Source organism: Psammomys obesus, unplaced genomic scaffold (assembly GCF_907164565.1).
Source record: "Psammomys obesus unplaced genomic scaffold, mPsaObe1.curated_primary_1811, whole genome shotgun sequence".
Classification (NCBI taxonomy): Eukaryota; Metazoa; Chordata; class Mammalia; order Rodentia; family Muridae; genus Psammomys; species Psammomys obesus.
In genome coordinates this window covers 7,200,350-7,215,318 of record NW_026586463.1, presented here as the reverse complement: position 1 = coordinate 7,215,318, position 14,969 = coordinate 7,200,350, and the positions used below count along the sequence as shown (strand labels likewise).

At 38.6% G+C, this 14,969-nt stretch overlaps 1 protein-coding gene across 3 annotated transcripts in view; it reads right to left on the bottom strand.

Moving 5' to 3' along the window:
- Ercc8 (ERCC excision repair 8, CSA ubiquitin ligase complex subunit) overlaps positions 1–14,969 on the bottom strand; it is a 46,609-nt gene that overhangs the window by 11,315 nt on the left and 20,325 nt on the right. For all 3 annotated transcript variants that reach the window (XM_055601956.1, XM_055601957.1, XM_055601958.1), the window contains 5 exons: positions 14,461–14,529; positions 13,320–13,386; positions 9,184–9,284; positions 7,367–7,491; positions 1,543–1,740 (listed from right to left, as the gene is read on the bottom strand). In XM_055601956.1, coding sequence (XP_055457931.1) covers positions 1,543–1,740; positions 7,367–7,491; positions 9,184–9,284; positions 13,320–13,386; positions 14,461–14,529 — 560 coding nt within the window. The remainder of the gene's footprint in view (positions 1–1,542; positions 1,741–7,366; positions 7,492–9,183; positions 9,285–13,319; positions 13,387–14,460; positions 14,530–14,969) is intronic.

The following is a 14,969-nucleotide window of genomic DNA, read 5'->3' as shown; positions in this document are numbered from 1 at the left end:
ACACACACACACACACACACACACACACACACACACACACACACACACACACACCAGGCTGAGGCTGGGGAGATAAATAAGCCGATTGCTATAAATAATCACGAGGAACTGAGTTCAGTCAAGTCTCCAAAACCCATGTAAAAGAGCTGAGTGTGGTGACACACTGGTAACCTGCATATTAGGGATCAGACAGAAGATTGCTAAGGATAGCCGGCTGTCAGAATAGCTTCAGGTTTGGTGAGAGATCCTGTCTAATAAACCAAAGCAAAGAGTGATAAAGCAGGGTGCCTGATGACAAACTCTGGCGTCTATGCATGCTTATACAGGCATGGCATAAGTACCCACAAGTGGACATATACCAGTCACACACACACACACAAAAAATAGCCTGACTCATAGTTAACATGAAAGAGAAAAGTAAGGATGTTAAAAAAATTCATAGCTATTATGACAATCTTCAATGCAAACTTGACTGCATTTAGAATCACACAAAAACACCTCAGGTTGTATCAGTAAGGGTGTTTCCAGAAGAGTTTACTTGTTGAAGCCCCACCATGACTGTGGGAGGTATAGTCCAGCAGGCTGGCGTTCCAGGCTGGACACAGAGGGGAAAGCTAGCCAAGTCTCAGCATCCAACCTTTTGCTTCCTGACCGCTGCTACAGAGACAGTGCACATGTCCCTGCTGCCCTGGCCCCTTCTCGCCACCACAAACTGCATGACCTCTCACCTTCAACCCAAATAAACCCTTCCCTCATTAAGTTGCTTCTGGCCATGTATTTGGTCACATTAAGAGGAAAAGTCACTAATATAATATTCAAGAAATACTGTGGAGCTGCTGAGGTGGCTCAGGAGGCACTTGATGGCTCACCTGCTGCTTCGCCTGATGACCTGAATTTGATCCCCAGGCACACAGTATGAGGGGATAATCAATTCCTGTCCTCTGACTTCCACATATATGCTCTGGCATGTGCCCCCTCACACACACAAATAAATAAATAAATAAATAAATAAATAAATAAATAAATAAATAAATAAATAAATGTGAGAAATTATGTGAGTTGTATTAATTCAAAGGTGTACTTTTACTGGTCATTTCAGATTTCAATATAGTTACACATAGATTGACCAAGGTATATGATATTGTGGAGATATATATAGCTATAACATATGTCTGTAACATATATAACACATATATGCATGTAACACATATGTATAACATATATGTTACCTAAAAGAGCATTCATGAGAAAATATTTCATTACATTACATAAATGGAGCTCATATTCTAAAGGAAAGACAATTAAATACTGATCAGTTGTACAATATTATATTGATTCATTTACATTCCCCTCTGAGATTTAGGCTGTACTATTCTCTATTAAATAAATACCAGCTCAAAGGTGGGTTGATGTTATCATGCGTCAGAGTAATAAAAGTATGTAACACTTGAGAATAGAACCACAATTTCCTGTTTTATACACTACTAGACTGGCGAGTCAGCCATCTAATCATTTTTAAATTCCCTTAAGTATCATTCTTACCTGGAAATCAGACTGAAACACACAGCAGTCGACACTTTTATAATGTCCTTTAAGCATAGTTAGCCGCTCTCCTGAGTAAACTGCATAGACAGCAATGGTGCTACCATACGGAACAAAGACAAATTCTGAGCTGCAGCCATAGGAGACAGTGAACTTCAGTCCTTTCCTACTGTCATTACACACTTTCCCATAGTTCACCTGCAGAATTAAAATTATAATGTTGCTCATTTTTTTAAGCCCAAGTTTAAAAGGAAACAAAGACTGAAACAAATACTTCCTTTACTTCTTATGACACTCTATAGAAAGGGCCTTTAAACATAAAGAAACTAATATCTTAATAAAAAGGGCCAGTGATACGAATATACATTATATATTTGAGGAAACAGAAATTGTGATCAAAATCGCAAATGACATATGATGCAACAAAGAGAAACTTGAAGAATCATTTTCAATTTGTCAAATTTAAAAAAAAATATTTTCTTTTCTTTTTCTTTTTGGTACCTGAAGTCAAAACTCAGGCCCTCGTGTATGTTACAGGAGACCTCTAATCTTACTGCAACCCCAGACTCTGGTTTGGCTAAAATTTTAAGAAACCTTCCATACTGGTAAAAAGTAAGGAGAACATATTATTGGTTCCATAATTTGGCTATTCCTTCAAAAAGGAAAGATGGTTTAATATAAAACAAAATAGAAAGCTGTCTCTCTTGGGTAGGCTGCACTTTTCTTAAGCTTGTGCTGTGATAAAACCAACACACAGTAAAACCCAGCTGAGGCAACCACTCTTAGCATGCAGGTGAACGGCAACGGCACTGTTGCGCAATCCTCACTTCTTTCAGAACTAAACAGCAACGCTGTTATTACTTCTCAATCTAGTCATTGCCACAGGATTTGTTTTAAGGAAACAACTAAGCAGCAGAGACTAATATGCCCAGAGGACTCAGTGCAGCACAATGGCAACCACTGAAAGTGTTAAATTCCCATGGAGAGAAGCTTGTGCCTTTAGCCACCCCATGGCAGCTGTGGTGAAGTCCACTGAACAATGAACTTGGGTTCTGAAATCTATGTGTTAGAGGGTCACTCTGCCTTAGCCTCTAAACTCCATTCTTCTAATCTGCTAAATGGAAATGACACCATTTACCATAGTGTTATTGTAAAAACATAAATGAAATCATGCACATGGGAAATGAAGGTACCAGTTACATCCAGAATTATGAATTCCCACATCTCTTATATCCACTGATGAGCCACTATGGGAAGGAGTGGCTCGGGAAGAGCTTAGAGGCGAGGGAAGGACAGAGCACACATGATTTGAAAGTAGGAGGCGATTACTGGTGGTTAAAATGAGAATGCGGAGAGGAACAGGAAAAGGAGGAAGAGGAGGAGGGAGCTCAGTTAATGAACAGTAAGGTTGTATGAAAAAAATCCTTATGGAGACCTGTACTATTAAAGGAGCTTGAGGGAGGCAGAGGCAGGCAGATCTCTGTGAAATTGAGGCCAGCCTGGTCCACAAAGTGAGTCTAAGACAGCTAAGGCTACACAGAGAAACCCTGTCTTGAAAAACAAAACAAAACAAAACAAAACAAAACAACAGAAAAACCCCAACACCAAACAAACAAAAAAAGGAGTTTGAACAAAGGTACCATGCATGGACAATGCCTCCCACAGAAGACACAGTTGAATGAAAATCTCCGTGCCAAGAATGGTATACTTCCCTACAAGTTACTGGTTGGCAAGAACCCAAGAGACCTTAAAACAACAAAACTGTAGCCATTGCTCTTGCTTGCCTGTCATAATGGAATAACCCTATTGCTGAAGATGCTGTTCATTTTGGATACAGTACATAGAGAAACCAACTTAGAACTGACCCAAAATCTTCACCTATGCTAGCAAGCTTTCAGTGTTAGAAGGTGCTATGCAGGTTGCTGGGGGAGAAAAGTCTAACAGCATGGTCTGGTACTTTGTGTTTGATTGTAAATTAATTTGTTCTCCAAGGTCTGCTTGTTGTCTTTTACCAGCAGACACTCATGTACCCCAAAAATGATGTTAGTGACCTTGCCTAAGAAATTATTCATGATTGGCTAATTAAAATACCTAAACCAGGGAAGGGTAGAATGGTGTAGGAGAGGCCAAAGATCAAAGGCTTTGAGGGGAGGAGGATCACGGAAGAAGAAAGTACAGGTATTGGAAGAGGAAGGAAACAGGGAGCTTTGATGGGTTACTATGGAAAGAAGTACATGGCCAGCATGGATGGAGGAATATGGTCCAGATGAGAGAATAAGCAAGTACTTATGGAATTATGGATAGGAAGTAGCCTGGATAGAAATTATTACAGCAGATGGCCTGGATGCAGCTGGAGGCAGAGGTAATTTAGAGGGTAACCCAAGTAAGATAAGGCTATTCTAAAATCTATCAGGTATCTGTGTCTTTTATTGATTATAATAGCAGGTTAGATAATACTGCCTTAATAATTACAGGGCTAATAATAAATATTATTAGACCATACTTATATACTAACTGCAACAGGAAAAGTCATTAATGGTATTACTCAATGATACACCCTCAATGAAACAATACCAACCTGCCATGGACAATGTGCCCACTGGTGCCATAGTGGCATGAAAGATCTAAGAGTAATAAAACATTTTCTAAGTAAGCGGGGATTTGAGGCCAGTGTTGTTGCAAACCCAGTCAAAAGACCATGGCTGTGAAAATCATACCTCCTTGTGGGGACCTACTACTACTGTTTTACTTAATGGACATAGTATCACACAGCCTTCTAACTATTTATGTTTATACCCAGAGATCAGTGCTGCTCTCAACCTTGCTCAGAGAAACTTCTTTCTGCAGTGGGCAGCAACTAATGCAAAAACTCATAACTGATCACAGCGCTGAGAGTGACTGGTGCATGTTTAGCCCTACATGGGACACCTGTATTAACCCTGTAAGAGTTAGGAAACATCACAGAAAGAGGGCAGAAAGAAGTGAACACATGGAAAAGCTAAGTAATCTGAGCAATATATCTTGGCTAGTAAATGTCAGACTCAGGAAAAGAAAAAAAAAGTAAATGTCAGACTCAAATACCTCAAATACTGTATCAAAATTATACAACTAAACCACTGAAACATTTTATTATATAATATTTTTCCTTCACTGTATGAAGTGGTGATCATAGCACACTGCAAGACAATTAAGCACATGGTGTCCTGAAAGCTTCAAGAGTAGAGTAGAAGAACCAAAGACAGGCTGCGCCTCAGATGAACCTTAAAAGCTGAGAAATAGCAACGGGGGTGGGTGGGGGGGTATTCTAAAGCAAAGGTAGCAGTCTGGGCAGCAGAACAGAAGGGCAAGGGAGTATGGCAAATCTAAATACCTCGAAGGAATTCAATACACTAAAGATGGGGAAATGGGAGAGAGAGCTAGAACTTATACAGCAGGCAAAGGCATTCAGTTGAACAGTGCAAAAACTTGGAGTGAACACTTCCAAGGAGAGGAGCTAGAACAATTAGGATGTTAGAATAATCAATCAGAGATGAGCCTAGCAGTGACACTGGAAGACACAGGAAAAAAGAACCAAAGAGAAATTAGCAGCACAGTGGGAGGCTTACAGTGGTGTCAATGAGCAAAGAAGGGACTTTGTTCTCTGACATTATCAGTCACAACACAACAGACAACACCAGTAACTGAACAGACATCACCAATACCTTCTTTAAATTCTTTTTTTTTTTTTTTGTTGTTGTTGTTGTTGTTGTTGTGCCAAACTAGTCTCTTTGTGAACTTTCCCTGCAGGAATTTGCTCTGTATTTTAAGGCATGGTGTCCAGACTTCAGTCTACAAACCATGGGGAAATTATATCACAAACCATTAAGGATCCATTAAGGGTTGTACCAGGAGAAATTTTTAAAAAAATCTATTTCTATTTATTATTATCTAAAAAATAAAAAAAAAATAACCTTTACTAAGCTTAATATGTAGACTTGTATATAATTTGTAATTAAGGATATATTAGAAATTAAAGATATATTAGAAAAGTATACTTACACATTCTTATGCAAGGCAAAAAACATACAATTACCACATTCATTCTGGCCCCTACTTGGCAGCTCAGCACTACTTTTTAAATTTGTAATTATATTTTTAGGCAGCCAATACCCTTGATCTACAAAGTGTTGACACCAAAATGGAAAAGAGTATTGATTAAGTAAATCACCCAACACTCTCAAAATTACTAAAAAGCAGAATTCAGCTTTTGACTTGACAAGCCCTTTAACATTTAAAGGCAGGGTTTCTCCCCAGGGTTGACTTTTCTTGGATCACTGTCTTGAGCCCCTCCAGTGTCCTTTGTAGGAGAGTGTCTAAGTTAGCTTCATTATGTCTTCATGAATAACATACTTTGATAAAGTTCATTAACAACCCTATTTTCCATTCTAAACTCACTGTTGTGGATATAGATTTACTGGCAAGATCGGAAAGCATGAGGACCATCTTTAATAAGGAGACAAAAGTAGAATAAAACCGTATTAAATATGTGCATGTGCTCAGTTCCATTTGTATTTATCATAATGAGCTTTGACACATGGAGTAGAACATTTTCCAGTGTGATCCTATCATTTTTTACTAGCTGTCACTCTCCTAAGCCTTACACAGGCCTCCAAGGCCCTGCTGCTTGGGTGTCCTGTACTTCCTGTTACTTTCTTCCTTTTACTGTCTAGATTTCAACACAAAAGCTCCCAGTTGTTCTAACAGTATTCATCATGCTACCATATCAGTCTTTGCACATTTTTCCTTTCTTTCCCTAGATTAACTCTCAAGTAGCTGATGAGTCAAGTCTTTTACTTCCTCTAGATCAAATGTAACTTATATTTTTGGTTGTGAGCCTAGCCTTTAACAGCTGAGCCATCTCTCCAGCCCAAATGTCAACTTCTCAACTAAGTCTAATTTGACTGTCCTATGAAACCCAGGTACTCCAACTTCCTAGTGTTTTTCTTTTAAGTTTTTCCTTAGATAGGGTCGTGCTTTGAACACACTAGCTAGCCCAGCCTTGGGCTTGCTTTTCCTTTCTCCAGTTTCATTTTAATGCTCATCCATGAACTGACTGATCTTGGTTTTTTCTTAATCCTTCCTAGAACGGAAGCTTCTGAGACCAGGCAGGCTTCCCTAGGCTTTGTCTATTGCTGTAGAGACCTTCTTGGCACGTAAGTAAGTGCTGAGTACATTCTTACTAAAAGAAGAGAGGAAAGAAAGAGAAGAAGGCTGATCATGGTCATGGAATAACACAGCAATGGAAGAGTGTAAGGTATGAACCACTGCCTGAGGTTCTTCCCGAGACAGACAAAGAGCCACTCTACAGCAATTATGCAGCTAAGTGGTAGAGTGCTTGCCTGGCAGACAGAAGCCTCTGGATCTGAGGCTATCATCACATACACAAAAGGACACTCTTATCAGTACTCAGCATTACAAATACTAGTGTTAATATTAGTAATCAAAGTGACCCCTCAAATATTTTAAAGAGAACTATTAGCTACAAAGGATAGGTAAAGAAAGGGATCTGATTAGTTAGAAATGTAAACTTTGACTGTTGGTAACTTCATCTGTATCAGCAGTTTTCAACCTTTTATTTAGAAGCATTAAGGTGCATTTCCACTACAGCCGTGCCATAGTGAGAAAGCAGGATGTGCCAGGCATGCCAGGTGGAGGAGCTTGCTTGGACTTGAGAATTCTACATTATCTTTTAAAATATATTAACAGCTGTGATTCACGTATATAGAAAAGTACAGAATGTACATCACAGATCCATTAATTAAAAGGGTCCTTTAAGGCCTCTTACCAGGGTGTTGTCCCCGCTGGAGCTATTCCAGAGCCGCATTCGGTTATCTGTGCCAATGGTGAGGAGGTGAAGCCCATCACTTGTAAAACATAAGCCATTAACTTTCCCATTGTGAGCAGTGTTGGCTGCAGTGAAAACACATTTGATTTATATTTTCTGTTACCATGTATCTAAATTCATTAAAGAATAACTAATGAGAGTGTCAGGACAGCCAGAGCTACATAGAGAAGCCCTGATGCTAAGACTCACAGGTAAACTTTGCACAGAGAGCAGGGAGTCTTAGGAAAGAGTGGGGGAATAGAAGGACCCAGAGAGGACAGGAGCTCCATAAGAACAGCAGAGCCAACAAATATGGGCCCATAGGGGCCTGCAGAAATTGATGCACTAACCAACGACCATACATGAAGAGGACCTAGAACCCCTGTCCAGATGCAGTTGATAGGCATCTCAGTTTCTATGTGGATTGCCTAGAAAGAGGAGTAAGGGCTGTCTCTGACATGAAATCTATTGCCTGCACTTTGATCACTTCTCCCTAGTGAGGCTGAGGAGGGGCTTGCCACGCTGCAGAGGAAGAGGATTTAGGCAGTCCTAATGAGACTTGGTAGGCTGGGGTCAGATGGTAGGGGAAGAGGGCTTCCCCTTTCTGAGGACTGGGGATGGGAATGTGGGGGAAAGGAAGGAGGGTAGAACTGGGAGGAGACAAGAGACGGGGCTAAAAGTGGGATGTAAAGTGAATAAATTATAAAAAAGAAATTTAAATTAAAAAAAAACAGAAAACAAAAAAAGAACAAAAAATGAATTACTTAAAACACAAGTTGAGCATAAATTAACCATAAATGTTGGATATATATAAAAGTTGGATATATATATATAGTGAACACAATAAGCTACATTAAAAGAACCATGAATACAGAGGAAAAGAATAAGCAAAAAAAAAAAAATTATTACATATAATTTTTTTCAGTAAGTTGTCTGTGCTAATAAATTCAGTTAAATGTACAGTTTAATATTAAAACTTTAAACACTTTTCAGCCCTTTTATATATTTCCCTCTGAACTAGAACTCACTTGAAAAAGTATTAAAAATCTAAAGTGGCAGTGCATGCCTGTAACACTAGCACTTGGAAGGCAAAGAGGGTCATTTGTTTTAGGCCAACCTGGGTTCAATTCCCAGCATTATCAGAGAGAAAAGAAATAAAGAAAAGAAGAAAAAAATATTAGTGTTTTCTATCTCTATTTGGCAGAGGTTTAGCAGAGAATAAAATAAATAAAAAGTTATATCACTTTTAAATTTGAAAAAAAAGAACCTAAAGAGTTATCCCATTTCATGCCATGTTCTAATATACTTTTATATATATACTAATATAATATACTTTTAGTCCAGAGGTAATGGACACTGCTACCCAGGAATTAAATCCCTTATAAAAACACAACGGAGCTGCAATATCACGGGGATTGCACCTAACTTACACTGACCACAACTTGTAGTTTTTATGGTGACATGAAAGCAAAAAACATCACTATTTCTTGAATCTACTGTAGCTATCTGTGCAAAAGGGAATCTGCATGGTTAGTTTTAAAGGAAAAGTATTTACAAACCAATTTTTCTATGTTTGAAACATGGAGGCAAAAGCAGTCCACATAGTTATTTGTATCTTGAGAGAGAGGAAAAAAAAAACCAAGTAAGTTTGATTCAGAAACTGATTCAGGATGAAAAAGCGGGTTTTAATTCGCTAATATATATTTGTTACTTGATTTCAATTAAAAAATACCATAGGAACCATTACTATACTTCTATCTTAATGTGGTCTTCATTACCTGATTCAACAGCTTGTGACTTTTTCCCATTATGCTGATCAAGAGTAAGCAAACATCCCGATGCTCTCCTCACATCCCATAATTTTACTCTACTGTCAGCACTGAGGAAAAAAAAAAAACAATAACTGTTATACTGAAATATATAGCTAGGATAACTCCACTCTTTGCCAGCGTTTCACTATTACCACAAATATTTCACTATTACCACATAAAATAGTGAAAAGGTAGCAAAGAAAGGTAATCTTTCTTAACAAATAACAAGGCCAAAATTTTACTTTTGTCCAAAGTTGTATCATGATAAGTATGACTTACTTTCTGTTACTTCTCAAATGCTAGCTAGATCATCAAGCAGTTAAAGACTCTCATTGCTTAAGCATTTATTTAGCATCAATTTGGTGTTTCTTGCTTTTTATATCAAAAGTTTGAAAATAAGATATATAATAAAGAGTTTGATCTAATTTCATTTGCTTTTTGAGCTCAAAAAAGTCTTCAGTAGAAAACTACATTTAACACCTTCTAGAAGCTAGACACTTTACTGTCTTTCAAGTAAAACAACAGGGATCAATTTAACCTCCAAAAATCACCCGTGAACAAAAACATAAGGTATTTTGATGTAACTCTAACCAAGCAAGTGAAAGACTTGAATGAAAGAAACTTCCAGTCTCTGAAGAAAGAAATTCAAGAAGACATCAGAAGATGAAATGATGTCCTGTGCTCATGGCTTGGCAGGGTTAACATAGTCAATGCAATTCCCGTCAAATTACCAACACAGTTCTCTACAGACCTTCAAAGAAAAAACTGCTAAAACAGTCCTCTACAATAAAAGATCTTGTGGAGGTATCTCCATCCCTGATCTCAAGCTGTACTATAGAGCAACAGTAATTAAAATGGGACTGGCATAGAAACAGAATGGTGGATCAATGGAATAAAAAAGAAGACCCAAAAATAAACCAACACACCCACAGACACCTGATTTTTGACAAAGAAGCCAAAACCATGCAATGGAAAAAAGATAGCCTTTTCAACAAATGTTGCTGGTCTAACTGGATGTTTACATGTAGAAAAATACAAACAAACTCATCTCTATCTATTACCCTGCACAAAACTAAAGTCCAAGTGGATCAAAGACTTCAACATAAAATCAGACACACTAAATTTTTTAGAAGAAAAAGTGGGAAAGAGCCTTGAACTCATTGGCACAGGAGACAACTTCGTGAACAGAACACCAACAGCACAGGCTCTAAGATCAACAATCAATAAATGGGACATGAAACTGAAAAGCTTCTGTAAAGCAAAGAACACTGTCAACAGAACAAAATGACAGCCTACAGACTGGGAAAGGATCTTCACCAACCCTATATCTGACAGAGGGCTAATATCTGGGATATATGAAGAACTAAAGGCACCAACAAACCAAATAATCCAATTTAAAAACCGGAGTACAGAGCTAAGCAGAGAATTCTCAACAGAGGAATATCGGATGGTGGAGAAACACTTAAAGAAATTTTCAACATCCTTATAGTCACCAGGGAAATGCAAATCAAAACAACTCTGAGACTCCATCTTACACCTATCAGAATGGCTAAAATAAAAAACTCAAGTGACAACACATGCTGGTGAGGTTGTGGAGAAAAGGAACCCTCCTCCATTGCTGGTGGGTGTGCAAATTTGTACAACCACTTTGGAAATCAATCTGGCACTTTCTCAGAAAATTGGGAATAGCACTACTTCAAGATTCAGCTATACCACTCCTGGGCATATACCTAAATGATGCTCCTCCTTTCCACAAGGACATTTGCTCAACTATGTTCATAGCAGCTTTATTTGTAACAGCCAGAGTCTGGAAATAACCTAGATGTCCCTCAGTTGAGGAATGGATACAGAAATTGTGGTACATTTACACAATGGAATACTACTCAGCAATTAAAAACAAGGAAATCATAAAATTTGCAGGCAAATGGATGGAACTAGAAAAGATCATCCTGAGTGAGGTAACCCAGAAACAGAAAGACACACATGGTATATATTCGCTTATAAGTGGATATTAAACATATAATATATGATAGCCATACTAAAATCTACAGACCTAATGAAGCTAAACACTAAGGAGGATCGAAGGGAGGATGCCTAAATCTCTTTCAGAATGGCAATCGGAGAGACAGCAGAAACAGTGGAAGAGGGGAAATAGGATGAGAGCCTACTACAGAAGGTCCTCTGAAAGGCTCCACCCAACAAGGATTGCAGTAGATGCTGAGATTCACAGCTAAACTTTGGGCAGAGTGCAGGGAGTCTTATGGAAGAAGGGGGGGGGCAATAGAAGGACATGGAGGAGACAGGAGCTCCACCAGGAGACCAACAAAGCTAAAAAATCTGAGCCCGGGGTCCTGCAGAGATTGATGCACCAACCAAAGACCATGCATTGAGAGGACCTAGACCCCCTGCTCACATGTAGCCAATTGACAGCTCAGTCTCCATGTGGGTTCCCAAGTAAGGCGAGCAGGGGCTGCCTCTGTCATTAACTTGGTTGCCTGTTCTTTGATCACTTGCCCTGGGGATGCACTCTTACAGGTCACAGAGAAAGAGGATCCAGGCAGTCCTGATGAGACTTGATAAGCTATGGGCAGATGGCAATAGTGGAGAACTCCCCCTTTCAGAAGATGGAGGGTGGGACTGGGAGGAGTTGAGGGCGGGGGCTTCAATCGGGGTATATATTGAATAAATTATGAAAAAATTAAAATAAAAAAGTCACCCAGTGATGACATGTGCTCTCAGATTCATGTCCTCCTAAAGATCTTAATAATATTCTTTACAAACTCTTAATTTTGCATATGTGCATACATGTGCAAGTGTGTACATGAGTGCATCGCAAATGTCAAAGGACAACTTGTATGAGCTGGTTCTTTTCTCCAGAGCAGGCTTGGCAGCAAGCATCTTCACCATTAAGCCATCTTACCAGTCCTAGGTGTCTTTAAATAGCCACAGTCTAGACATGGCTGTACCTCAGAAATCATATATTTTTACTTCCTCAGGTCACTGGCCCTTCCCACAATTTTCTGTGTATGTGATTTTCTTTCCTTTTAGCAGGGCTTCCACAATTTCCATATGGTGAGGTACTTTCCTTTAAACACCAAAACTCATTGTTTATGTCAGGTGATGTTTGGATTCCTGTGGCTTGGTGTAGCTGTAGTCCATTTCCTGAACTGAGTATAGCTGTCCAGAGGTTCTATGTACTTGTAGCCCGCCTCTCCCCGACAGCCTACCATGTCTTTACTACCTCTCCCTCCAGTGACTACCCCACCCTCACACTGTTCCACCTCCCCGAAGGCAAGTAGCCCTGTTCTCTTCCTGCACTCTTACGGAAGGTCTACTGCTGTAAGGCATTTCAGGGTGTTCTGTAGGCACCGATCTTTCCTCCTTTAGACTATCAGCTTTCTGAGGTTTAGATCAACCAGCATCTTTAGTACAATACTTGGAACGGGTTGAAGCAATTAAATACTAATAAACTAAATCAATGGATAGATGGGTTAAAGAAACTGAAAAAAAATGACACTGTTAAGTGAGTGTTATACTTCCATGTAGGAAAATTACACAACAGCTTCACTACCAGTGCCAGCAGATTCGTGTCACTTCAGAGACTCTCCTGCTTTCCCTTTGTTGTAAAAGGCGAATGCCTTCAAGATCATGCCATGGAGGGCCCTGGGTAGTCAGTTTACGAGGTAAGGTCTGTAGCACCAGCGTGAGGACATGAGTGTAGGTCCCCTGCAAGGCCATGTGCAGCTGTGTACCCCGTAATCCAGAGCCGAGGACACAGAAACAAGCCAGCCCACCTACCTGACCTGCTGAGCCCAAGGTTCAGTCCAGGGGTTCTCAATGCATACAGCGGGAAGGCGCCAACCCGCGTCAACCCATGGCTGACGCTCACAGACATGTGCACCTGCGCACATACCACACACACACACACAAAAGATGCAAAGGGAATTTTCTTTGCTGATAGAATTTGAAATTTGTTACTTGATATTTCATTTTCAGTTACTAACAACCATATATGACAAAATATGTATCGATTGAAAATGTAATCTTTCAAAAGGCTGCTAATTACTAATACTAATAGTAAAACAAAATATATTACACTTTACCTTGCTGTTGCCAAGACATAGTCATAGCGTGGTGACCAGGACACTGCCAATATTTCCTGTCTGTGACCTACAAATACAAGTGTGTAAAAAGTCTTGTAAAATATTTAAAAAAGAAAACAAAACAATAAAAATAAGGAGTCAATAATTTTGCCTGATTCAGAAAACAGCAAGCATAAATAGTAGTGAATAGATATGATTACTTCTTAAACTTGCAGTGTCTATGTTTAAACACCTAATGTGAGATTTGTTGGGAGTTTTTAACCCAGGACTTTTAAGATAGAAGGAATGGCTTCTGCTTTGGAAAAAATACAATTACTAATTTGTATCATTCAGTGCACATAACTGAGGCACCTATCAACAGAAATACATAGCAATAAAACATAAGCATTTTAAAGAAATAGGAATATTTTACAATTCTTACAAAAATTATAACAGAAAAAAGAAAAAACTCTTGATTGAAAAAGGCATTTTTAACAGTTCTAATTCTAGAGAAAATAGATGATAAACCTGTAGAATAGTTTTACCTAATGGAAGTATTCAAGTCAGAAATTTTTACCTGCCTAACTTTTTAATCAATAGAAATTACTGATAATACATAAATGCCACCAATTGGGCTGGAGAATTGGTGCATTTCTGAATTAGGTTCCAATATTTCATTGTTATGATATAATATGGATAAAATTAATAAAATTATTTATATTAATATACTTTCCACAAAGTATTGCTTTTAACACTTTTTCTAAAGTATCTGTACTGAGGGAAAGAGATTTAAGTATGAAGAACAAAGCCTTCTCATTAGCCGCATTATCGAGCAGTGGTCACAAGACACAGCTGATGATGCCAGTTTGATTCCTCGTCCAGTGTTTAAATGTAGAAACAGCCGAAGGCTTTGAGCTGGATTTCCTACTTTCCATATCCCCTGAGTTTCCCTTGTGGTTATTGTTCATATCAATATCTTAACAGTTCAGTTTCCCAAGAATAATACACACAAGGACTTTTATTTCTCTGTTGACTTAACGACTAGTACAAAATGTATCAATCATGTCATTTACAAAGGACACATTGTTAGTGATGTTTCTTTTTACTGAGCAGCTTACTCAAAGTAGTAGTTGTTCCAAATTAAAAAAATAAAATAAATTACCCTGTAGAATGTGAGAACAGGATCCAGACTTTAGGTCACAAAGTTGTACTTTGGGTCCTCTAGTACCAACTGTTAAAAGATGAAAAGGTTTTATATAACACTTATTATAAATTATAAAACAGATTTCAGCAAATTATCACTCATAATCACAACATTTACAAACATCTAAGCCATCTTTATTGTTTATGACTAGAGAAATGTCTGCACTTTATTCAGAGCAGAACTGTGTTTTCCACTGCCTAGTCTCACCCTCTATATAGCAGTACAGATTTGCACAGGTTGTAGGGCTGTGCAGAGACAACCGAGAGGTAACTTCAGTGAGAATCACGAGGGAGCCTCTATCACATACACATAGCATTCTAGTGTATGTATCATTCTTTGCCACTTTATCACATGAAATCATTCAACCTCAACAGCTCAGATTTCCCAAGTTAGTATTCTTGCTGTCCCTCCAACTGCTAGAGACAACTCCATACCAACTCTGGCTCAGGCTGAACGGATCTTGAAGA